A 26,482-nucleotide genomic window follows, 5' to 3' on the forward strand; every position below is an offset into this window, starting at 1 on the left:
CTGCCTGAGTAACTAGGACTACAGAAGCGCACCATCATACTTGGCTAATTTTTTTCTATTTTTTGTAAAGATAGTGTCTCACGATGTTGCCCAGGCTGGTCTGGAACTCCTGGACTCAAGCCATCGTCCCACCTCAGCCTCCCAAAGTGTTGGGATTACAGATGTGAGCCACCAGGCTCAGCTGAGACACTAATTTGTTACCACACTGAAGGAAAGATAACTCGGATATTATGTAAAGCTTTTCAGAACAAAGATATTGTCTGATATGAGTCTTCTTTTTCACTTTCAACAATTCCTGTATATACCAGTAAAAGAATCTCATGCGCCAGGATTCAGTTCTGACTTCAGTACTAGCTAGTATCTCTTCTCTTGCAGTCTCTGTAATTCTTATTTCTCTCAGGCACCTAGGTAGTCTTACAATGAAACTACTAAGGAAGAAAGTTCACATATTTGTTAGGAATACATGTAAGTAGAGGCAGTGGGGAATCCCTGGTGAATGTGTATTTACAAGGGTTTAAAAATAAGGATTTTAAAGGGCTTGGGAAACCTTTTTAGTGACTTGTCACCTAGAGCAGTGGCTCCTAAGCACCAGTCAATTTAAAGTTTTTAGTTAGTCCATGACAGAATACAAAAATAGCAACAACTCAGAATTTGTATGGATATAGATATAATGTAGTTTTCTATATGTATGTATGTAAAGATTAGATAATGTCCCTCCTACTTTTTTAATGTTAACATCCCTTTTATTCTATCAAATAGTGGTGATCGTGGATGGTAATTATATTTTACATGTTCTTACATGGCAAAATATGAAGCAGCAATCGTTTGTTAGTCGCAAATTTATTGTTTTTTTGTAGATTTTTTTAAGCTACTTATTTAAAGTACTACTCTAAATATCTACAGAAATTTGAATAAGTGAACATACTGAGGCATTCTTGTAGGCTGTTTGCGTTTGAAAGTCAAAATCTAAAGACCATTAATATCTCACCTCTTAAATTTATAATTGAGAAACCTTATCATTTAGCAAAGGAAAATGAATTATTTTAGGAACAGTTCTCATTGTTTTACAGTATTAGTAGCATTAGGAAATTATTTGCATTTATTGTTCTGAATCCTAAAAATTATGATATCCTTAGATAAATATCACCTCCTTACTTCCTAAATGATGAAATTTTTTTGACCTACTAATGTAGGTGACTTGTAAGTAATTCCTTCGAAACAGGGGAAATCTCAAAAAAAAAAAAAAAACAGAATTTAGAATAAAATTAACTTTATTAAGGGGGAAGGCAAGTACCCCCTTTTAAAAAGAAAAAATTATATTATCTGCTTTACTCACAGGCTTAATCTACTAAGAATTTATGCAAATAAAAATGTTATTTTATTAACAAATGAATTATTCATTCATTAAAATGTCTGGACCATAATTTAGTATACATTACTGATCTTCATACTTGAGAATGTGTTTGCAATGATTTCCCAAAGAAAATCTCAACAAATGCATTATCATCAGCTGATTTCTCTACTGGAAGATCATGACTTTCTTATGAAGGAACCTGGTTGAAGTTATTAAAGGAGGTGTAATTGAAGGGCGGGGACAGTGGTGTGCTGGTAAATTTTAACAGCCACCTGGGAGAGGAGGGCTGATTTGTAATATTTGCCAATTTTTATTTTGTAAATATTCCCACCATAGACAATTCCAAGCTACCAGCTGTTTAACAGTCAGAGCTTGAAAATATTGCAGTGGTCGCTCCTGAACCAGTACAGGGATAGATAGCTCCAGCACAGTGAGTGATACTAGCTGATGGTGCTTAGCCAGGCAGAATGCAACTAGAAAATTCCTCTATGGAAATTAAAGGCACAGTTAAGCTTAAGGGAGCCAGAGCCTTCAAAATCAAGAACATAACACGCCCCCAGTTATTTGAGTAAATCCCAGTTAGTTCCAAGCAACTCCTCTTTCTTCCTTAATACTTTGCACTCCCTGAAGGAATTTCATGTTTTCTTAGTGCTTCATCATCCAGAATACCATTCCATTAGTAACCATTGTTAATAGAGCTGGAATCCATAGTTCATTTCACGCCCTAAAAACTTGACAGATGAAAGTAATTGTTAAAACTCTTCATAATTTGAGAACTGACTTGCAGTATTTTGGATATTGAAATTAAATCTCTTTTACAAAGTTTATGCTTTAGGAGAAAAATAATAAGGGCTTATTAATCATTGCAAAAGATCTGTATAGTTTCAAATGTGGAAACAAAGTAGCATGTTCAGTTTCAATTGGTCTTGACTTTCAAAGGCAGGAAGAGCCGATTTTGTACACAAGTCCGTAGACATTTTCTTCTGTCCTCAGCTTCATCTTCTTTTTGCTCCTCAGATAAAACCTGTTTCTCACTCCAGGTATCTGATGACTGCTTGCCCTCTTCCCACTGCTTTCCCCCTTTCAGAGCCTGTGAGATCCTGCTAACCAATAACTTTTACTTGATGTTCACAATTCACTTAGACTAAAATGTTCTTTCAGTGTGGAAATTTTTGAATCTCTTGACTGTTCAACCAAGAATCAGTAAACATTTAGCTAGTGCAAAAGCCTGAAATCTTACCAAGCTGCTTTGTCAGCCTAGCCTTAAAGTTAAACTGATTTTGTCAGTGCAGGATCATGTGGAGTCCAAGAGAGGACTGGACACAAACATAGCTGATGTTTGTCTTTCGCACTTGAGTCCTCCACCTTTTGGAAGATCACGCAAGGGACTGGTCTCATTGCGGCTGTGTTAGGTATAGTCTAGGAAGCTGCTAGGGTTTTGGGATCTAGCCCACCTGGTTCAGCTCTATTGCCTGGGATTCCTTTCCTCTGTTACTCTGTCTCTTCCTTCCCACTACACATTTACATTCACATACAGTCCTATATACTGCTTTAGACTTTACAGAAACCTTTTGGGGACATTCCCAAAAGAACATATGATACTATTCCCTTTAATGCTATCAGATAGAAAAAAAAAAAAGAAAAGAAAAACAGAACACATTTTACTCAGCTTTTTCATGTGTAAGAGAAAAATGACTTCCCATGTGCAAATTTTCTTAACTCCAATACTCAGGCTGCCTTACAAGTATTAATATGGAGATTTCTGAAAATAATGATATATATACTCGTATGTGACAAAAGCCTTCACACCTGATTAAGAGCAAAATGAATTTACGAAGTGAATTTTTCCATGCCTGTAGAATAAATTATGTACCCTGAGCATTCACTAAACACATGACAAGCCTTTTCTAATATTTTGTTCCAAAGAAATATGTGATCAAAGATCCACTAAGAACTCATTTATCCGCTTGGTAATTATTAAGTAATTTGTTTCTTTCTATCTCAGAGAGAAAAATCCCAGATGAAGATTTCATCATTTTAATTGATGGATTAAATGAAGCAGAATTTCACAAACCGGATTATGGGGATACAATTGTATCGTTTCTGAGTAAAATGATCGGAAAGTTTCCTTCTTGGCTCAAACTAATTGTAACAGTTAGGACCAGTTTACAGGTATGTGTTTGTTTGCTTTTAAACTGTAAATGATTCCTCTTGGAAAGAGCTTAGACTGAAAAAGTTCTAGGTCCTAGCTTCCTAAACCTCTACTATGTCCTAGAGCATTAGGAAGAATAATTCCCAGAGAATTAGTCTAATATTTTGAGAGATATGATCTAGAAAGAACATTCTTTGTACATTACTCTCAGATTCCCATTCCTATTTCTCTGGATGAGGTTTGATAAAATGTTCCTCAAAATAGCATGAAAAGAAAGTCAATTTTTCTAGACTGTTCTGAGGACAGTGGTGTAAAGATGATCTCTAACACTTGGACTTTCATTTAACATTTTTTAATCATTTAATGCTATGCAAAATTCAGTTCAGTCTACACCCTAGAATCAGATCTTCTGGTTCCTCCCTCTGCTTCTACTTAAACAACTGTTCTATAGCATGAATATGGACTTTCTTCTATATCTGTCCTCCTCTAACAAAAATTGGCAATATTAGGGCTTTAGATTAAATTTACTACAAATGAGAGATAAGTTGTTTTTTTTTTCTAATTACTTTCCCTGCTCACTCACTGGTCACTTAATGGCCTGGAAGAAGGACCAGGAATGTGAGAGTGAGCCTGTAGAAATATATGGGCTAAAGATAAATGATTCTACTTTCCCCAGCATTCTCCTTGTAGCTGAGTTGGTGTCCCATTCTTTACATATTCACACTTGGTTTGGAACAATGTTTCTCATTCTTTTTATAAAAATTATTTCCGGCCGGGCGCGGTGGCTCAACCCTGTAATCCCAGCACTTTGGGAGGCCGAGATGGGCGGATCACGAGGTCAGGAGATGAGACCATCCTGGCTAACACGGTGAAACCCCGTCTCTACTAAAAAATACAAAAAACTAGCCGGGCGCGGTGGCGGGCGCCTGTAGTCCCAGCTACTCGGGAGGCTGAGGCAGGAGAATGGCGTGAACCCGGGAGGCGGAGCTTGCAGTGAGCTGAGATCCGGCCACTGCACTCCAGCCTGGGCGACAGAGCGAGACTCCGTCTCAAAAAAAAAAAAAAAAAAAAAAATTATTTCCTTCTCTGATGAATATTAAAATCTCAAACATTATACGCTCATCTCACTATTTGGATGTAGCCCCCATGTCATAAGCGCTAAGGTACAGAAAATAGACTGTACATTTAAGTCCCTCCTTTCCCCCTCTGCCAGGCGCTTAGCATGATTTCTATATATTGACCAATTAGCATTACTGGCCGGGTGCGGTGGCTCAAGCCTGTAATCCCAGCACTTTGGGAGACCAAGACGGGCGGATCACGAGGTCAGGAGATCGAGACCATCCTGGCTAACGCGGTGAAACCCCGTCTCTACTAAAAAGAAATACAAAAAAACTAGCCGGGCGAGGTGGCGGGCGCCTGTAGTCCCAGCTACTCGGGAGGCTGAGGCAGGAGAATGGCGCAAACCCGGGAGGCGGAGCTTGCAGTGAGCTGAGATCCAGCCACTGCACTCCAGCCTGGGCGACAGAGCGAGACTCCGTCTCAAAAAAAAAAAAAAAAATTAGCATTACTGTCTTCCATGATGAGAAACTGTATTTCTAATCCTGGCCACCACCTTACAGATATTTATTATTAATCTCAAAGTAATTTGAGCTAAAGGATATGGATAAATCAATATAAATCCATCTTTACAACTGAAAATTATATAACCTATCATTATTAGTAGCTTGATGGTTAAAAATGAAAAATGAACGAAAGAAACCTCCAGGAATGTAATCTCTGACTGCTTTACCAAATGGATGCTTTGGAGATGTTATCCTCATACATAATTCTCACATAACATCATGTGCAGTCTCAAGAGAAATTGTGTTTCCGGGTAGAGTAGGTGACTTTAATTTTTCAGCTGTGCCAACAGAAAAAGTACTTCAACTAAGAATTTTTTTAAATTATTTCTTTTCTGATAGTGAAAGAATGTATAGGTTTTAGAAAATGAACCTTCATTTCTATTTGATCATCATTATTTCCACAAACATTTCTTAAGTACTTAAGAGTATTTCAGGGACTATTCTGGGGGCTGGAGATTGAAAATGAACAAGACAGGCAATATTCCCATCCTCCCAAAGCTTATATTTTAGTAAGAAACACAAAAAACAAATGAGCAAAAAATTAAACGTATACTAAAATTACAGGTAGTGTTAAGTGCTATGAAGAAAAACAAAATAGGATGGAGGGATAACTGCATAGTACTTGTTTTAGATAGAGTATATAGGAAAGGCCTCTCCTTTAAAAGTGATGAGATCTGATCTGCCTTTTTTAAAGATTCCTGTCAACTGGCTGTCTACATAATAAAATGTAAGGGATAAAGAGTTGAAGCAGAAGTATAGGTAAAAGGTAATGGTGGCTTAGACTAGAGTGGTAATGATGGGGCCCATATGAAATGGTCATATTTCAATGGACTGTATTTTGAAGGAGAGTCAAAGGACTTGATGATGGGCTGAATGTGGGTGTCAGCAAGAGAGACAACTCAAGAATGAATCCTGGGTGTGTTGTGAGCAAATGATGATTTGAGGACAATAAAAAGATCACAGATATCTTCTAGACTTTGGTGGTAGGGTCAGTGGTAATGCCGTTTATTGACATTGGGTAAGTATTGTGGCTGGAGACAAAATTAAATTCTGATTTGGTCACATTGTCTATGAAATACCCAAATGTAAATGTTGAGTAGACAGATAGAAGATGGGACTCAGAGGAGATAACTAAGCTAGAAACATAAAGTTAGGCATGTGCCACATATAGATGATATTTAGCACCACGGGACTAAAGAATCTATTGATGGGAGTGAGAATGGCTAGAGAAGAGGAAAGAACAGAGCCCAGAGGCCTGGGTGAGCTGGGAAATAAAAAAGGAGCCAGCAAAAAAGGGAGGGTAAAAGTGGCCAGTGTGCTGAGAGAGGAAAGAGGGAAACATTCTCTGGGAGCAAGCTGCAGAAAGTGACTCCAGAAAAAGTGCATCATGGTGAGATCTGTTGTGTCAAACATTGCTGAGAGGTTGAGGAAGAAGAGAACTGAAACTCTATTACTGGATTTGGCAAATCGAAAGTTACTGATGCCCTTGACATGAACCATTTCAGTGAGGTGGTGGGGGTGTAGCCTGATTGGAACAAATGGAGGAGAGAATGGGAAGGAAGGAATTATAAATAGCAAATAGAGAAAACCTTTGCGAAAAATGGGAACAGAGATACAGGGTGGTAGCTGGAAGGAAGAATATGGAGTTTATGTCTGTGTGACTCAGCTGAGAAGAACCAGATGCAGAAGAGAGAATGGGTACTCACAGGAGCAAAGTCCATGAGTTGGTAAGAAAGGATGGAATCCAGTGCATAGGAGTAGCCACAAAGCCATATCACCTTCCCCCAATGGAATTTCCAGCAGATTACCAAGGTGCCAAGCTTCCTGATGTTAGAAGTGTACCTTTCAACTGAGGTATCTCCAGAAGGCCCACATTTAAATGTAGTCATTTTATACATCTGTGTTGTGTGGGAAATTTTTTTTTAATAGTCATTTTATTAGGAGGGTTAGAAAGCCAAGTTTTTCTAAGCCATTCTTCGAATCCTTATACATTTCTGTTACTGACTTGTACTTGGCATTATGCCCTGGTTTACACTGAGAAAAATTACAGCAAAAGAGTTACACAGCACTTCATTTTCTATTTATTTCAGGAGTGTTGTTTAGAATAACGATCATGAAATCACTCCAAAAGTACCCTTTACAAAAGACCCATTAAAAAATGTATCTTAAGTCTCAATGTTAGGAGAAGTTGTGTCCCTTCTACGCAACTAATTTGTTTTACTTTATGAATACTAATACTTGATCATGTTTCCCTGTTTGGCCACTTCAACATTCAGAATAAATTTGTGAACCTCATAGTTGATCACAAGAGTTAGGGGAAACTGAAGGTCTTTCTGTCTCTTTCTCTCTCTCCATCTGTTTTAGGAAATTACCAAGCTGCTGCCTTTCCATAGGATATTTTTGGATCGACTAGAAGAGAATGAAGCCATCGACCAGGACCTGCAGGCTTACATCCTGCACCGGATACACAGCAGCTCAGAGATCCAGAATAACATTTCACTTAATGGCAAAATGGACAATACTACATTTGGGAAACTCAGTTCTCATCTCAAGACCCTCAGTCAAGGGTCCTATCTATACCTGAAACTCACCTTTGACCTCATAGAGAAAGGCTACCTAGTGTTAAAGAGCTCTAGCTACAAAGTAGTTCCTGTTTCGCTCTCAGAGGTTTACTTACTCCAATGCAATATGAAGTTTCCAACCCAGTCTTCTTTTGATCGGGTGATGCCTCTCCTGAATGTGGCAGTGGCCTCTCTCCACCCACTGACTGATGAGCATATCTTCCAGGCCATCAATGCTGGGAGCATTGAAGGCACACTAGAATGGGAGGATTTTCAGCAGAGAATGGAGAACCTCTCCATGTTCCTAATCAAGCGCAGAGACATGACTCGTATGTTTGTACATCCTTCTTTTCGAGAATGGCTTATCTGGAGAGAAGAAGGAGAGAAAACCAAGTTTCTCTGTGATCCCAGGTAAGACACCGATCTGTGATAAGCAGTTCTGAGCCTGTTTTCTTTTTATTGCATAGAGTGTGAGTATTGAAAGTAGAGGTCTTCTTCATTGAACATTTCACATAGAAGAGACATCATCTGTGTTTCTTCTCAAGGCAAAGCTATAATGAGGTTAACTAATTTATTGTTTTACAGTGTTATTTCCTTAAGACTCAACGTCTGCATAGATATAATGCTACCCTACATTCCTATGTTTTTCTAAATAATTTTCACTGATCCCACAGGGTTCACAGGCTATAATTAAATTAGCCATTTAATGGACTTCCTCAGTATTATTATTTTCATATGAAGAAAGAATTGATATATTGTTCATCTCTTTGACTTAGAGCAGAATCATTTCAAAATTTTTACTGCCCTTTTAAAATACCTTATCATTATTAAAGTTTCCAATAACTAAATCCATTAAGGTCCAGCCAATGCTAAGCTTTATACTAGAAAATAGAATCTTAAACCTCCTAGCTGAAAAAGATTTGAAGAGTTCAGCTAGTCTATCCATGCTGCCTTTAGATACGTAAGGTGTCATTATCTCCATTTTCCTATAAAGGCCTTAAGATGCTGAATCAACTTGCACAAAGCCATAAAGTTAATACGTGGGAGAAGGGAGAGGGCATGTACCAGAATAGGGATGGCAAGTGCATGATATATCCCGCCACTCCCCCACTCCACACATGCAGCAGGGTCACTGATTTACCCCAGCACTGTTTCCCAGTGAGCTTCAACCTGAATTGAGAATTTTTCTCAACTCAAACCAGGCTAGATATGAAACTGTTTCCCTTTTTATTGCATGAAACCTAGTTCTCTGGCATCCTGGTGGGGGTCTGCTTTTACTCCTTTGTACTAACATTTTTAAAGCAGTATTCCTTTAATAAAGTTGGTGTTTTCAAAAGCCGGGTATATTACTGACTTCATGGAAACAAAGAAGACACCAACAACATAGCTGGCAAATGCAGAGCTTATTTTGGCTCAAAAAGAAGAGGCCAGATTTGACTATGCCTCACATGTGACTCATCAGAAAGAATAAAACTCTGTGTTCATGCTGGGGTTTTATTGCCCTTCACTGTGTCCTTCACCAGACCTTATTAGAGACAACTGTACTGTGGGCATGCCGCTCAGCCTACTCCATGCTGATTCATCAGAAAATTAGTTCCACATTATGATGAAGATATTAAGCCAGGCAATAGACTCTATAGTATTTTCCCTGAGAGGGAAGCTTTTTTAAAGAAACATGCTGTAATGGAAAGAACACAAACTCTTGAGTCAAATTACCTGCATATAAATCCTGCCTCTTCTAAGAACTGTGACCTTTGGAAAAAGTTGCATAGTGTTTCTAAGACTTAGTTGTCTTATTTACATAAGAGCAATAATAATGCCTTTTTTCTAGAGTTGTTGAGAAGTTAAATGAGGTCATATAATATGATGCCTAGAATAGTACAGAGTAAAAGAAGCATTCGGGGTATGTTCTTTTTCCTCCCCTCACCCTGCAGTAATAGACCCTTCTGGTGTAACTTAGTTAAATCCTGTGGCTAATCGGATAGCGACAGCCATCTTCTGCTATTATCATTTTGGAGCACAAGATTTTAAAAAGAAACGATAAAAACAGTCCGAGTCCCTTCTGTGAATTGTATGGTGTTCCCAAAAGGATTTTAGTATAAATCCTACTAGAGCTGTTGTCAATATTTAATACACAGAACTGGCAACTACATATATAGGAAAAAGAAACTAATGTAGACTTGCCTAAATGCTTTGAGATCAGTTCCCACAGAAACTTTGCTAGCTGACCTTAGATCCTGGGACATCTCAGAGGGTTGAAAGCTGAGGTCCAAGGCAACCAGACTACCACTGAATTAATAGTATCCCTACAACAGATGAAATCCCCAGGGACTCTCAAAGGAGAAAATATGGCTTTTATACAGCCATATCATGACTATACAGGCTTGCCTTCTCAACATTGCCTATTATCTAGGAGTTTTGCAGCAACCAGCTGATGCACTGGGACAAGAAGAGCAGGTACTTCCAGCTTCAAATCCGGTATAGTTCATTCCCTGGTGACTGAGTAACATGGCTGCTGAGAGATCATCTTATTTCACTTAATGGCAGAGAGTAAAATTGTAAACAGTACCAGGAGTTATCAGAAAAAGCCTTCTTAGATTTCATTTCAGTTGGAATTCAACCCCCTCCCCAACAAAGGCTGGCACCAACCTTGTTACTAAAGTACTGAAGTATTGATCTCAGTGCTTAAGGCTCCCTAGGTCAATGAGATGGAAATTCACTAAGAATTTAATGCTCTTGGCAAAGCCCAAGCTGGTCTTTCAAAGCAGCTGGCTGCACTTGTTTTCCATTTCAGGCAGGTCTGATTAGCAGGACTCCAGGCAGGGTTTGTCTCTGTGGCCTTCAGCCTCCACTTCTTGCACATTCTTTCCCCTTCTGTTGTCTACTTTCTCTCCAGCTTCTGTCTAAAGCATCTAACGTATTTCAGTAGATCAGAGGAGACCAATTCAGTGCCTCTGAAATCACACCAGGTAAGCCAGTGCCTGATATGTATATCTCTGCAGTGTAAGGAGAGCTTCCAGAGGCAACACAACATTCTTATCCTTTCTAGTCCATTTTCCTGGGCTTTCAGCACTCAATTGTTCACCCTGAACTTGTTGACCTTATTCGGAAGTTAGATATAGATGCAAATATTCTACTGATGCCAAAAAGTAGTTGATCTTCTCCTGAAATAGGCTACCCAAGGAGGTAGCTTCTGCCTGAGCTGAAAAGAGTCAGTAATTGACAAAAGCTGGAAACAGGAAATAGCAGAGCCACAGGTTAATGCTACAGCTGAGATTGAGTTTTCATTATTTTGAATACCAGACTGCTTATTGTCTCAGAATCTGGGCAAGGACTTGACTACCAGAGAGAATGACCTAATGTTACATAGACGTATCATTGTCATAGAAATAAATGAGTAACAAGGTGAGTAGGTGAGAGAGAGAGAGAGAGAGAGAGAGAGAGAGAGTGTGTGTGTGTGTGTGTGTGTGTGTGTGTGTGTGTGTGTGTGTGTGTGTGTTTATCAAACTGTAAGCAGAGTATCACTGAAGAATCTTTTAGATTTGCAGTTTAGGTAAAATATGCCCCTTGAAGCAATCACAAACCTTAGAACACACCACCTCATTCTGCTCTCTGTTTCCCACTGTTCATCACTGTCAGCCTTCTGACATACCCTGAACTTAATCTGTCCTATGTTTTCGTCCCTTGGGCACTGAGATATCAGATTAACTCACTAATTTAATAAGCAAATCCCTGCTATTATACTAATAGTAGAGAGATGGAAAACCTATTTGAGGCAGCTTGTGCATTTAAAATAAGACATTTGAGAGAAGTAGTCATCGGCCTTTGTTAGACAACCTTTTAGTGACTCTGATAGTAGAAATTTATGGCTGATAGAATAGACAGTCGGAGCTACCAGCCTTGTGGTGCTGTCCAGTTACTGCTTAATATTTCTAGATCGCTTTAGGCTCACCCTGAATAAATCTCCACTCTTTGTTCTGTTTCTGTTCCTCATTATCTCAATTTTTATGGTATCTAGCTTTCCGTTCCATAGGAACAGCTCTCAGATTAATATTTGTGTGTGTGTGTGTGTGTGTGTGTGTAACATTTTAACAGATTAGAAGACTCTCCTGCCTTATTATGTGTGTATTTTTGTGGGGTTTGTTTGTTTTATTTTTTTGAGACAGGATCTCACTCAGTCACTCAGGCTGGAGTGCAGTGGCGCAGTCATGGCTCACTGAAGTCTCAACCTCCTGGGTTCTGGCAGTCCTCCTGCCTTAGCCTCCTGTGTAGCTGTGACCACAGGCACATGCCACCATGCCTAATTTTTTTTATTTGTAGAGACAGGGTCTTACTATGTTGCCCAGGCTGGTCTCAAACTCAGGTTCAAGCGATCCACCCACATTGTCCTCCCAAAGTGCTGGAATTACAGGGATGACCCACTGCACCCAGCATTTTTTTTTTCTTCCCCCGAGACAAAGTCTTACCCTGTCACCCAGGCTGGAGTGCAATGATGCGATTTCGGCTCACTGCAACCTCTGCCTCCTGGGTTCAAGCAATTCTCCTGCCTCAGCCTCACTAGTAGCTGGGATATTACAGGTGCCTACCACCTCACCCAGCTAACTTTTTTGTATTTTTAGTAGAGACGGGGTTTCACCAATTTGGCCAGGCTGGTCTCGAACTCCTGACCTCAAGTGATCTGCCCACTTCGGCCTCCCAAAGTGCTAGGATTACAAGCATAAACCACTGTGCCCAGCCCAGCCAGCCTTATTTTTAAATGTTTTAATAAAATACAGGAAGCTTGTTGTGAACTTCATGTAATGAGTATTGAGTTGATACAACCTAATGAGGTTGTGATGTGGGAGCCTAAGGTTGTGATGTGGGAGCCTAATTTGGTTTGACCTGATTTCCTCAAATTAAAGGCAGCAAATCCTGTGATGAATGGAAAGGGAAAATGCGACACAAATCCTACCTATACCATGGGATAGTTGAGTACTCACTTGATTCTTTACGACCAGAATTGATTGCTTATAATAAGTGGTTTGTTTATATTTTTCCTAATTTATTTGACCATATTAGTAAGTCAGTTACACATTGGAGACCTGATGCTCTAAAATCCATTGCCACAAAACAGGGTGTCAGAGAACAAGCAGTTTGTCTAAGGAAAAAGAGAAGACATCCTCCCCAAAGTGGAAAGTAACTGTGCCAGAGGTCTGTATAACAGGGCTTCTTACAGAATAGATGGGGCTGAAATGACTACAGAATAAATGGTGAGTTGATGTTTGTGTTGATTTTGTTTTTTTGATCCAAATATGAGCCTCCAGGCAAATGACATTTAACCTTACCCTCACTGAAACACAAATTCGAGGTCACTGCTCCTGATAGTCATTGCAGGCTCCCAGAGCAGACCCTTAAACTGGAGGATGGGTTCTGCTTTCTCAAAGCATTAGGAGAGAATTCAGCAAAATGATGAAGCATGGGAAGAAAAAAGGGTCTCTTCAAACTAAGTCAACCCTTAGGAGGCTTGGAAGAGTTAAAGCAGAGAGAAGAGAATATACCAGACATCTTTTATTCTCACTTTCTTTTTTTTTTTTTAATTTTTGTGGGTATGTGTGTGTGTGCACGTGCATGTATATATATATACACACACACACACACGTATGTGTATGTATATATATGGTTACATGAGATATTTTGATATAGGCATGCAATGTGTAATAATCACATCAGGGTAAATAATATATCTATCACCTCAAGCAGTTATCCTTTGTGTTTCACACAATCCATTTATACTCTTTTAGTTATTTGTAAATGTTTGATTAAATTATTTTTTACTATAGTCACCCTGTTGTGCTAGCAAATACTAGGTCTTATTTATTCTTTTATGTTTTGTATCCATTAGCCATGACCCCCCTTTCCACCAACCCCTCCCCAGCCCTGACTACCCTTCCTAGCTGGTAACCATCCCCTAGTCTCTGTCTCCATGAGTTTAATGACAGATAAGTGAGAACACGCAATGTTTGACTTTCTGTGCCTGGCTTATTTCACTTAACGTAATGACTCCAGTTCCATCCATGTTGTTGTACATGACAAGGTCTCGTTCTTTTTTATGGCTGAATAGTTCTCCACTGTGTATATGCACCACATTTTGTTTATCCATTTGTCTGTTAGTGGACACTTAAGTTACTTCCAAATCTTGGCTATTGTGAGCAGTGCTGCAACAAATACGGAACTGCAGATATCTCTTCAGTATACTGATTTCCTTGCTTTTGGGTATATACATAGGACCAGGATTGCTGGATCATATGGTAGTGTCGCAGGATCCTTGGGGTGTTGCTTTGCCAGCCAGAAACCTGTGACTGGCAGCGCCTTCTGCCCTGAGTATTGCTCACGCCCTTTGGGCTCATTCTGCATACTCAGCTCAGCAGGCTGCACTCAACTTGTGCTACTGGCCCAGATCCCACACCTCCCAAGGGTGAGCCAGGCATGGAACAGTGAGGGGTGTGTGGGCAAGAGAGCTTGGGGTCCGGCCACTGCACAACCAGGCACGCTGGCTGCTGCAATGGGGCAGGCAACTCCAGGCACCAGCACAGGTGCCAGCTGCATGTGAGGCTGCAGTTATACCAAACATGTTGTACGTGGCTTCCACTGCAGGCCGTCTGGACAAGGGGAATGCGGTGGCGCCTGGAAACTTGGAGACGCCAGGAACCGCAGAGCCCAAAGAGGGTGTCACGGCCGTGGCTCAGGGAGTGCCTGGGTCGGGCTTCTCAAAGAACTGCAGCTCTTCTCTCCTTCTCATCTTCCACAATGTGGCGAGCAGTGGGGCATGTTTCAGCCGTTTGTGTTACAGCTCTTTCAGTACTGCCATTCAGCAGGTCCTGAGATCTTGACCTGCATCCAGGAAGAATGATGTATATGTACAACTGGAGATCCAAAGTGGGAAGCTCCTTTCCGCGAGCAGGTCATCCCTGCAAGTGTCCAGTTCTCACCAGAGAGGAGACCAGGATTGAGTAGCTCCTATGCACAGGCAGGTTGTCCTGACAAGTGTACAACCCTCAGCAGAGAGGAGACCTGGAATGGGTAGCTCCTATCTACAGGCAGGTTGTCCCATCGAGTGTTCAGCCCTCAGGGGAGAGGAGACTTGGAGTGGGTAACCCCTGTCTGCAGGCAGGTTGTCTCATCTCCGTGAGTTTGGCTGAGTCCAGAGTTTTTATGGGTTTCAGAAGGGAGGACGTGCATGCTAATTGGTTCATGGGCAGGCCTGGAAAAAGCACCATAAGTTCTCATTCAGGGCCATGGACTCCACCCAGAACTGACAGCCCAGTCCCCATGGTTCAGGCCGTTTCTGGCCTGAAGGTGAAGCTTCACTGGGGACCCACCCCTTTCCACCCAGGAACCTGTCGGCCTCCTGCCACCATCAGTCATATCATCCATGGCACCCAGGCTGTTCACGCCAAGAGGCACCTGCAGGCCTGCACCAAGCCACCCTCAGCCTACCCTCTGCCTCCCTCCCATGCTCGTCAGCACCCAAAGTCCAGAGGGGACTGAGGCAGCATGGGGCTGGCGTGTCAGCACTGCCCTGAACACACATACACCTGGCCAGGTCACAATAGTTCCCAGCCTCAGCCTCAACTTTGCTCCGAAATCAGAGTGGGCGCTGGGAGCAGGGAGAGACCAAGTAGAAAGAGCTGGCACTTCTGAGCCTGCAGGGGTAGGGGGATCTTCCCGGGCCTCCAAGAGCAAAGGGATGCCCAGGTCTGCAGCCATGGCTGGGCAGGGCTCCCACCCTGACAACTTAGGAGGGAGCAGGGCTCCTGCCTGTTTACAGCTCCCCCTAGACTCTATTTATAGTTTTTTTAGGAACCTCCAAACTGTTCTCCAGATTGATTGCACTAATTTACATTCCCACCAACAGCATACACAGGTTCCCTTTTCTCCACATCCTTCCCAGCATTTGTTATTGCCTGTCTTTTGGATAAAAGCCCTTTTAACTGGAATAAGATGATATCTCATGGTAGTTTTCATTTGCATTTCTCTGATGATCGTGATCATATACCAGTTTGCCATTTGTATGTCTTCTTTTGAGAAATGTCTATTCAGATCTTATGCCCATTTTTAAATCATATTGTTAAATTTTTTCCTATAGAGTTGTTTGAGCTCTTTATGTATTCTGGTTATTAATCCCTTGTCAGATGGGTAGTTTGCAAGTATTTTATTCCATTCTATGGGTTGTCTCTTCGTTTTGTTGTTTCCTTCCTTTGCTATGCAGAAGCTTTGTAACTTGATGAGGTCCCATTTGTCCATTTTTGCTTTGCTTGTCTGTGCCTTTGGGATATTACTCAAGAAGTGTTTGCCCAGACCACTATGTCTTGAAAAGTTTCCCTAATATTTTCTTATAATAGTTGCATAGTTTCCGGTTTTAGATTTAAGTTTGCAATCCATTTTTTTTTTTTTTTTTTTGTATATGGCGAGAGATAGGGATCTAGTTTCATTCTTCTGCATACAGATATCCAGTTTTCCCAGCACCATTTATTGAAGAGACTGTCCTTTCCCCAAAGTATGTTTTTGGAACCTTTTTTAAAAATGAGTTTACTGTAGATGTATGAATTTATTTTTTGGGCTCTCTATTCTGTTCCACTGGTCTACATGTCTGTATAGCAGTGCCATGCTGTTTGGGTCTACAGTATAATTTGAAGTCAGGCAATATGATTCTTCCAGTTTTGCTCTTGCTTAGGATATCTTTGGCTATTCTGGGTCTTTCACTAACACTTGACCGTTAGTAGATGAGCTTACCTCCTTGGAACTATTAGTGCTTCATCTCTTTTCAGAGTCTAGACATTCTTCACTTGTAATTCTTCTCTATCTTCCACTAAGGGGTAATCAGTCTTCTGATGTCATAGTTTTGTTGTGTGATTTCCAAGAAGATATTTCATTGACCTGTAATATTATTGGGGATTTATCTAATTTGCCAATGAATACTTTTTCCTATTATCCACTTTCTAACCCCCTATTGGCATCAAGAGTAAATGTGAGACTCGTATCTGAAGTAGTGACCCAATGTCATGGTTTTGTGATACGACAAAAGGGAGGAATTACATGAAATCTAATACATGTTTTGGAATATGTTCAATTTGCCAACACATTGAATGTCTTTTAGCTTTACAAGTTTGTTTTCTCTCAGCATAAATCATGGGATTGACATCTATTAGTCAAATAGGCAAACTGTTCCCATCTTTCACCCTGTCAGACCATTAGAAGATGGACCACAATAACATATATTTTTCCTTTTCCAAATCCAAAATAAAATTTGGAAAAAGCTGCTAATTAGAATTATTCTCCAAACCCAGTTAAAACTGAGAACTACTTACTCTGTCATAAAAACTTATGAGAGATTTCCTAAGTCTGTATACATACAGAGATATAGTTCTGCTTATGATAAGATGGAAAGAGTGCATCGTTTTATGATTTGGCAAGAATACACTTGATCTTAGCCAAAAGGCCCGGAAGTGATGACTTGGCAAGAATAAATGCTTGGCATTTACTTATTCATGAAGCATTTACAGGCCAGGCAAGGTGGCTCATGCCTGTAATCCCAGGGCTTTGGGAAGCCAAGGTGGGAGAATCTCTTGAGGCCAGGAGTTCAAGGTTACAGTGAGGTATGTCATGCCACTGCACTCTAGCCTGGGTGACAGAGTAAGACCCTGACTCTTAAAAAAAAAAAAAAAAATTACAGAAGAGCCAACTAATGAAAACACAGAGGAGACTTGTATCTATATTGTTTGTAAAAGGTAATACTTTGCTTTATGTGTTTAAAAATACATATAGAGCTTTTTTAAGGTGGATGTGTTCAGCATAGTGATACTCATTCCCGTAACTTAATCTAAAATGAGGTGGAAGTAGGGCAGGCGATTAAGGGAAATTTCTTGTACTGAAAGTAGCACAGGAATTAGAGGCTAATTCATCCTATTAATGAGTGTCTGAAGCAACACTGGCTGGATCAAAAGATAAGAACCCCAGAAGTTTTCCTAGGTTGTCAAACCAAGATTAATGGCACAGCAGTCAGGAGGAGCTATTGCCAGTGTAGTGGAACATGACAGCACACTCTCTTTTTTGCGAGTAAAGCAATTCACTCGGCCATCTCTAGAGACTTACAAAAGCAGATAGATCTCCACATTTAGTAAAATCAACACTAATAGCCTTCCATCCTCTCAATCATAAGAAGCCACAGCTGTGAGACATGAATTTACTGTAGCCATCCACATATCCAGTTGGTTCTACCACCCAAATTTTACTTGCAAGTATCTGTTTCCATCTCTAATGATCATTATGACCACATCCTGGGATCTCACATGGATTACTTTCATCTCCTAATTGGTCTCCCTTCTTGCCCTCTTCGAGTCCATTCTCCACCAGCAGCCAGAGCAATCTTATAAAAACACAAATCAGACCATGTAACCTCTTCCTGAAAATCCTCCAGTGGCTTTCTATGATTAGAGTAAAATCAAGGCCAGATTGTTCAAAGCCCTGTATTTATAGATATAGCTTCTGCCTCCCTCCCTGAATTAAGTTCATTCTTTCTCCCTCTTATTCACAATTTTCTGCTGGTTCCTAGAACTTGCACTTTCCCATCTCTGGGCCTTTGCACTTAACAGTTGCCTCCATCTGGAGCTCACTTTCCCAGGCATCTCATCACATAGAAAGATCTCTCACTCCTTCAGATCTCAGCTTAAATGCCACCTCCTCAGAAAGACTTCTGCTTGTCACCTTATCTAAGTAAAATCATAACATCCTTTTTACCTCCTTTCTAACATCAAATGTATTATTAATTGTAGGCAAATACTCGGTTCTGTCCACTTTTCTCTCTAGAATGAACTCAGTGAGGACAAGAACCGTTTCTGTATTGCTCCCTGTGTGTTACTAATGATTAGTAGAGTGCCTGGAACACAGTAAGCGCACAGTAAATTTTTTTTTGATGACGAACTAATGAGCGAACAAAGGAATGATAAGTGGTACTAATTTAAGCTAGCAACTTAAAATATTTGAGAAACTCTTCTCACAACTCAACAGATGGTATCTTTTGTTCACTTTGTTACCTCCTACCATGCCTCGGGAGTTAAGTGAAGACATGCATTTCAGCAAGTATTCAGTGAATATTTATTAAGTAATATATTTAAGGCTCTGTCGTAAGCACTGCTGGGAATACAAATACAAGTTAGATCTGTCTACCAAGACTTACAGGTTAGTGTTCTTAACAGACACATTTATAACTAGCTATAATTCAAGGCAGAGTGCTGTGCTAGAGGTATAAACAAAGAGCTGAGGGGCATGGAGGAGGAAGAGAGAAGTGATAAATTTTCCTGTGCCTACCGTTGGTGTTTCAAACTGTGACATTTCAGTGGAGTCATAGCTCTTCTGCCTCATGAAGCCCTGCCAGCTACCTAAAGACTTCGTGTTGGAACAGAGAAAAGATGACCATTTTCCTAGAGCTGGTGATGTGTTAACAGAACAGAAAGGCAGTAGGAAGATGTGAGGCAAAGTGGGAGAAAGCAGCAAATTCCTATTCAGATTCTATATTTACAAGGAGGTAATGCTTTCCACTCATTTCTACATTTGGTCATACTTATGATTTACTTTCACGAGGGTCATACATTTCCATATTGAATATAAAACAGTAGCACAAGGGAACCAGAAATATATTTTGAATTCAGCTTCCATGAGAAAGCCATGAAAAAATATACCGAAGCAGTTACTGGCTGATAAGTGAAAAATGGAAGAAATAATTTTTGCCAAGAAGCATGAGTATCATTTGCTGAGAATGGATAGCAACAAGCAGACTATAAGACAGCAACAACTAAAGTTTAACTTTTGGAAGAATTTTTAAGAAGAGAGATGGAAAAGATCAGGATTGTTAACCTATTCTTAATACTTGAGTCATATGCACACTCATTTCACAGTCTAACAGCGACAGCAGAAATACCTGCAAATTCAAAGTCAAATTGAGTTGCTGAATTGGAAAGTGAATCTGGAAGTCCTTGCATTGCTCTTCCTTGTACCCATCTGCTTAGTTTTATTCATTCATGAAACATGAAACACTTATTGAGCTGCTGCTTCTCTACACCAAGGACTGTGCTAACCACTAGAGAAACTTAGGTGACTTAGGACACCCCTGACACTGAAGCCGTTATACTCTAAAGCAAGCTTGTCCAACCCATGGCCTATGGGCCACATGTATCCCCAGGCAGCTTTGAATGTGGCCCGACACAAATTTTGTACACTTTCTCAAAACATGATGAGTTTTTTTGCAGTTTTTTTAGTTCATCTGGTATCTTTAGTGTTAGTATATTTTATGTGTCGCTCAAAACAATTCTTCTTCTTCTAGTGTGGCCCCAGGACGCCAAAAAATTGGACACCCCTTCTCTAAAGGGAAGTCAGACAAAGCAACCAACAATAGTGCCATAGTACAAAGTATTGTAGGAACCTAGACAAAGAGGAAATAAATACTTTTCAGAAGAGGTAGCATTAAAGTTCAGCCTTGAAGTATGGGTTGAATTCCGTTAAGCAGCAAGGGAATGCAGGAGCCCTGTAGGCAGAAAGGAAAAGGTAATGGCCGTAACAGAAACAAGGAAGAGTGAGAACATATGAAATGCCTTTGGGGGACTGTGAGCAGCTATGACGCAAGAATAAGATGCATGATCAGGAAGAGAGGATGATAGGAGATGTCACTGGGAAAACCTTAAATGCCATATTTAAGACTTTATAATTCTGTAGATGACAGGGAGCCTCTATAACCTTTTGAGGAGGAAGAAACAAAGATCTGATAACTCTGATTATGTGAAAGATAGCTCTGACAAGTGATGCATGGAAGATGAGTTGAAATGAAGGGAAGAGACTGAAAGTTGGGATACTAATTAAGAGGTTTATAGCAATAGTCCAGATGAGGAATGGTAAGACCTATAACAGGAGAATAGAGAGCAGGGTGTATGTGGGAGAGATATTTTGGTGATACTCAAAAGCACTTGGCCTTTTTTTATATGGTATGTGAAAGGTAAGGACAGAGGGATCAAAAATGACGAGATTTATCTTGAATGATGGATAATAGTGATGCTACTAACCAACATAGAACTTTCTGAATGGAGGAGGGGCTCTAACACGAGCAAAGGCAGGAGGAAGAACAGGCTTATGGGGAGAAAGTGAGTCCTATTTTGGACATGTTCATAATGAATTGCCTCTGAGGAAAGATGCACAAATATATTTAGGAGTGTGCCTTTAGAAAATAGACAAAGAGGCCAGGCGCGGTGGCTCAAGCCTGTAATCCCAGCACTTTGGGAGGCCAAGACGGGCAGATCACAAGGTCAGGAGATCGAGACCATCCTGGCTAACACGGTGAAACCCCATCTCTACTAAAAAAAATACAAAAAACTAGCCGAGCGAGGTGGCGGGCGCCTGTAGTCCCAGCTACTCGGGAGGCTGAGGCAGGAGAATGGCATAAACCCGGGAGGCGGAGTTTGCAGTGAGCTGAGATCCGGCCACTGCACTCCAGCCTGGGCGACAGAGCGAGACTCCATCTCAAAAAAAATAGAAGGCTCAAGGCATGCAACTATAAATTTGTGCATTATCAGCAAATAACTGACAGTAGAAGCCATAGTACTAAACGAGATCACCCAAGAATATAAAGTAGGAAGTTCAGAAGCATGAAACAGAATAGTTATATTTAAATGCTGAAAGAAGATCATGAACCAAATAGTAATTTAGAGGGGAATTAGAAAGAGAAACAAGAGGAAGTAAGGTCATGGAAGTCAAAGGAGAAGGCAATTTCAAGGAGGGGATACTCACCAGTACCTTGTACTGCAATAAGGCAAAGGGTAAGAGGCCATATATGGCTTTTGCTAGAATACTTTGCATAGAATGTTTGGTAGCAGAAGTCCAATTCCTGTAATTTAAAAACTACACGTGAAATGAAAGTAGAGACCACTACCATAGACTCAGCTTCCCAAAATTTTAGCACTGAAGGAAGGGAAAAGTTTGACTATGTTGGTTGACATTGGGAAATGGAAAGTTAAAAAGTAAGAGACTAAACATAGAAGAGAGGCAAAGGATGATGAGTTCTAGAAACCTGGCTATCAAAATGGCAACTTAAAGTCCTTTTTGAACAAACCTTTTTGAACTTTTGGAAACCCATATCTTTTTAGTTGCCACACTGGTATTTCTGCGAGAGCTCAGGAGCTATTGAATATTAAGAACCTGGCCAGAAGACGCCTTTGTCCAACTGGCAGAAAGGGAGATGGAGGCATGGGGATCCTTGCTAGAAGTACTAAATTCCCCATATCCTAAACAATGGTTACCTGATGGTTAATTTCTCAGAGGAATTAATCTTACTGAATATACCACTTTATCAGGTCATGCTACAAGTTACTTTTTTGCAAACACAAAGACCCCTAGTAACACAAGAGAAACATCCTTTTAAAGCAACTTCCCTCTTTATGGTGGGCTCTGGTAGGGAATCTATCGATGATACCATAGTTTGAATACTTTCAGCTAGCTGTAAGTTTGAAAAATTACTTCATATTGGCTAGGAATGAGTGGCAGGTGTTCGAAATAGGTTTTTATACTGGAAGGCTGCTGGGGATAGAAAGTGACTCATTACTGTCATGGGACAGAAGGACTCCTCTTCCTTTTCTCTTCTCATGGAGTATGCTTCAACAGTCTTGTGGTAAAGAATAATAATTTCAGCTTTTTTTTTTTTTTTTTTTTTTTGAGACGGAGTATCACTCTGTTGCCCAGGCTAGAGTGCAGTAGCATAATCTCGGCTCATTGCAGCCTCTGCCTCCCGGGTTCAAGTGATTCTCCTGCCTCAGCCTCCTGAATAACTGGGATTACAGGCATGCACCACCATGCCAGGCTAATTTTTGTTAGTAGCTGGGATTACAGGCATGCACCACCATGCCGAGCTAATTTTGTATTTTTAGTAGAGACGGGGTTTTATCATGTTAGTCAAGCTGGTCTCGAACTTCTGGCCTCAAGTGATCTGCCCGCCTCGGCCTCCCAAAGTGCTGGGATTACAGGTGTGAGCCACCTCGCCTGGCCTAATTGCAGTTTTTATCCCTACACAAAAAAAAAAAGACCAAGTGCTTTTGAGTATCACCAAAATGCGTCTCCCACATACACCCTGCTCTCTCTTCTCATTTAATAATTCTTAGCATTTCTCACCTAGATTGTTGCTATAAACCTCATAACTAGTGTCCCCACTAGTATCCCAAATATCTAATTTATGAGGATATTATGTGTGTTTCTGCCCATTTTCACTGATATTGAGATAAACACTTCCTTAGTCCTCCTTTCTACTCTTTCTTCATCCTCTATCCATCCCCTGTTAGTAATCCCTCAAAAAGTAATTTTCTTGTTTTATTTAAGGTACTGCTAACTACTGAAATAAGTAAACCCCAAAACCTAAGTGATGTATCACAATAGAAATTTATTTTTCACTCACATGAAGTCCAAAGGCACCACATGGTTTGGAAGAGGTCTGCCCTGTACCATTTTTCAGAGACGCAGGCCATTGGAGTCTCTGCCATCTTTCACACACTGCTTTCCAGGGTAATTGTTTTTATCAGCTGGCAGATGGGGGAAGACAAAAAACAGTGTAAGAGTGGAAGATTCTTGTGGGCCAGGTCTAAAATGAACATTATTTCTGTCTGCATTTCATTAACCAGAACTGAGTCACCTAACCCCACTTGATTGCACGGTCCCTGGCAAGGAAGCCACTTGCCAACAAGAACTCTTGACTCGGAAGGGGAGCACAATCTTTGGAGGCAGCCAGCCATTTCTGCCTCATAATTCTCATCTCACTAGGTCTCTTTAAATAACCCACATTAACCTCTGTAATATAAAGACACTTCACAGCAATGTATATTATTTCTGCCCAAATTATAAGATAGGCTTTAGATTACAAGCATTTTCTTGCCAACTGGCTGTAACTATACCACTTCGTCACATCTGACCCTCACACAGAATATCAAAGCACCTGGCCAGGCACGGTGGCTCACGCCTGTACTCCCAGCACTTTGGGAGGCCGAGGCAGGTGGATCGCATGAGGTCAGGAGTTCGAGACCAGCCTGGCTAACATGGTGAAACCCCATTTCTACTAAAAATACAAAAAATTAGCCAGGCGTGGTGGCGTGTACCTGTAATCCCAGCTCTTCAGGAGGCCGAGGCAAGAGAATCGCTTGAACCCGGGAGGCAGAGGTTGCAGTGAGCTGAGATCACACCATTGCACTCCAGCTTGGGCAACAAGAGTGAAACTCCGTCTCAAAAAAAAAAAAAAAAATATATATATATATATATATATATCAAAGCACCTAAGTGTTGTTTCTGTGAAGCATGAGAAGGTTGTGTATTAAGTTTGTCATCATAGGTTAATGAAATCTGCGTGACTCCATATTAGTAACTCTGACTAGAACAGTGAGAAACTATCCATGCTAGAAATATCCAAGTTTATTTGTTAGCATGTTTTGGTACTACAAATAGAAACTTTAAGACTAGCTATCTCCTGGGATGCTAAGTGAAAACAAAACAAAACAAAAAACATAATGCCATTGTATATTTTGTGTAAAACAATTATTATCCAACTTCCATACTGTTAAATGAGGACAGAGGGGAGTGATTCTTGCTTTAGAAAGGGTTTTGCTCTAAGACTCCATAGCTCTAAACTCTTGAGGTATAGGATCATCAAATGACAGTAGTTCCTCACTGCCTTGTAACCCCTAGTTATCCAGAAGTATCATTTGTCTCCAGTATCAAGGGACTACTCATGCCTACAAATGAGAATGCAAGTAGAATTTGTTCTCTGCTATTCTGGACACCACCTTCTCTGACTTTTGTCAAAACACACATATTTATCCAGCAAAGGGGAGAAGGGAGAGTGCTGGGGGAAGGATCCTCAACTCTGACCTGTGATTGATTCTCTCCTAATTATATCAAAAATCAAATATGCCTTGAATATAAGATTTACTATCTTCCTGAAAACCTCTGGTCTATATGACAAATTTGTGTTCTTCCTGTTAGCCTTTTACCTTGTTTCTTAGGGACCAGTTAGCTCTGTCCTTATCCTCCCCTCTGCCTGAAGTTACACCTCCAAGTTTCATTTGCTAGCAGTGAATGGCATCTGTACCCCAGTAATTTTTCCCTGATCTGTGGACTTCTCTTCTGGCTGCAAAGGTAGTAGGGTACGGTGTGGAAGGGTAGGGATCAGGGTTAAGGACAGGATATCACATTTCACCCTGCTACACACGTTGAAGACTGAAGTTCCATTTGAACACACAGTCATCTTCCTATATGTTTAAAGTTATTTGTGGTTATTGGACGTTCCTTTAGTTTAGCGTTACACTAGTTACTCTGGAGAATATAAAAGAAATATAAAATACATTCACTTAATATGTCTCACCTAATTCTTACCACAGTCCTGAGAGGTAGATATTACTATCCCTGTCTCACAAAGAGGTTCAGTGTCTTGTCTTAGGTTATAAAGTATGTAAGTGGCAGAACTAGGATTTAAACATAGGCCTGTTTGACTTTTAGAGATGAAGAGGCAGCACTGTGAATGCCAGTAAGGAAATTTGTAAAGTAACTTTGAATCACAAGATGATATCATTATATAAGTTATATGAAAATAATTCTCGGCCGGGCGCAGTGGCTCACGCCTGTAATCCCAGCACTTTGGGAGGCCGAGGCGGGTGGATCACGAGGTCAGGAGATCGAGACCATCCTGGCTAACATGGTGAAACCCCGTCTCTACTAAAAATACAAAAAAAAATTAGCCAGGCAGGGTGGCGGGCACCTGTAGTCCCAGCTACTCAGGAGGCTGAGGCAGGAGAATGGCGTGAACCCGCGAGGCGGAGCTTCCAGTGAGCCAAGATCACCACTGCACTCCAGTCTGGGCGACAGAGCGAGACTCCGTCTCAAAAAAAAAAAAAAAAAAAGTAATTATCTTCTGTCTTCACTTCCCTACCCCATGGCCTTTATGACCATATCTGAACCCATATGAAAGTTGATTATGGTTACCATCTTTTTTTGTTTTTGCTTTTGTTTGAAATAGAGTCTTGCTCACCACCCAGGCTGAAGTGCAGTGGCACGATCACAATTTGCTGCAGTCTCAACCTCCCAGGCTCAAGTGATCCTCCCACCTCAGCCTCCCAAATAGCTAGAAGCACAGACACATGCCACCACGCCCGGCTAATTTTTTAAATTTTTTTGTAGAGATAGGATCTCGCTGTGGTGTCCAGGCTGGTCTCAAACTCCTGGACCCAAGCAGTCCTCCTGCCTCAGCCTCTCAAAGTGCCGAGACTACAGGTGAGAGCCACTGTGCCTTGGCCTCATCATCTTTAATTATAAAGGGAAAAACATAGTTGTGCCCCGTCTTGCTTTAAAACATGTCATGCTTCCTAGAGCTGTCTCTACTTTCTTTCTTACCTACTCTTTCTCAAAATGCCAATCAAAAAGTGTCAAAATAATGGTTGCTGATTTTAATTATGTTTAAAGAATTCAGAGTTTATACTATACAAATGAGTATATTGTTCTTTACAGTGGTGGAGTTTTTTTCACACAAATGTGCTCTGAAACAAAAATCAAGTTGCTAATCTTGTCAGTGTGGTAATAGAACTAGGTTTCAGTGGAAACTAGGACTTCAGAAACACTGAAGTTCTCATTCTAGCCCTTTCACTTCCTAGGCATGTAAGCTGGGTCTGTCCCTCAATCTTGCTTAGTCTCAGTCAGTCCTCTGCCATAATATTGGGAGTAGTATTTACTGCTATACCTATGG

The 26,482-nt window shown here is 40.7% G+C and overlaps 1 protein-coding gene across 4 annotated transcripts in view; it reads left to right on the plus strand.

Annotated features, from left to right (window-relative positions):
• The window catches only part of TANC2 (tetratricopeptide repeat, ankyrin repeat and coiled-coil containing 2), a 475,420-nt gene that overhangs the window by 392,546 nt on the left and 56,392 nt on the right, over positions 1 to 26,482 (plus strand). For all 4 annotated transcript variants that reach the window (XM_015120072.3, XM_077972346.1, XM_077972347.1 and 1 more), the window contains 2 exons: positions 3,360 to 3,526; positions 7,493 to 8,100. In XM_015120072.3, the coding sequence (XP_014975558.1) occupies positions 3,360 to 3,526; positions 7,493 to 8,100 (775 nt within the window). The remainder of the gene's footprint in view (positions 1 to 3,359; positions 3,527 to 7,492; positions 8,101 to 26,482) is intronic.

Source organism: Macaca mulatta, chromosome 16 (genome assembly GCF_049350105.2).
Source record: "Macaca mulatta isolate MMU2019108-1 chromosome 16, T2T-MMU8v2.0, whole genome shotgun sequence".
Lineage (NCBI taxonomy): Eukaryota > Metazoa > Chordata > Mammalia > Primates > Cercopithecidae > Macaca > Macaca mulatta.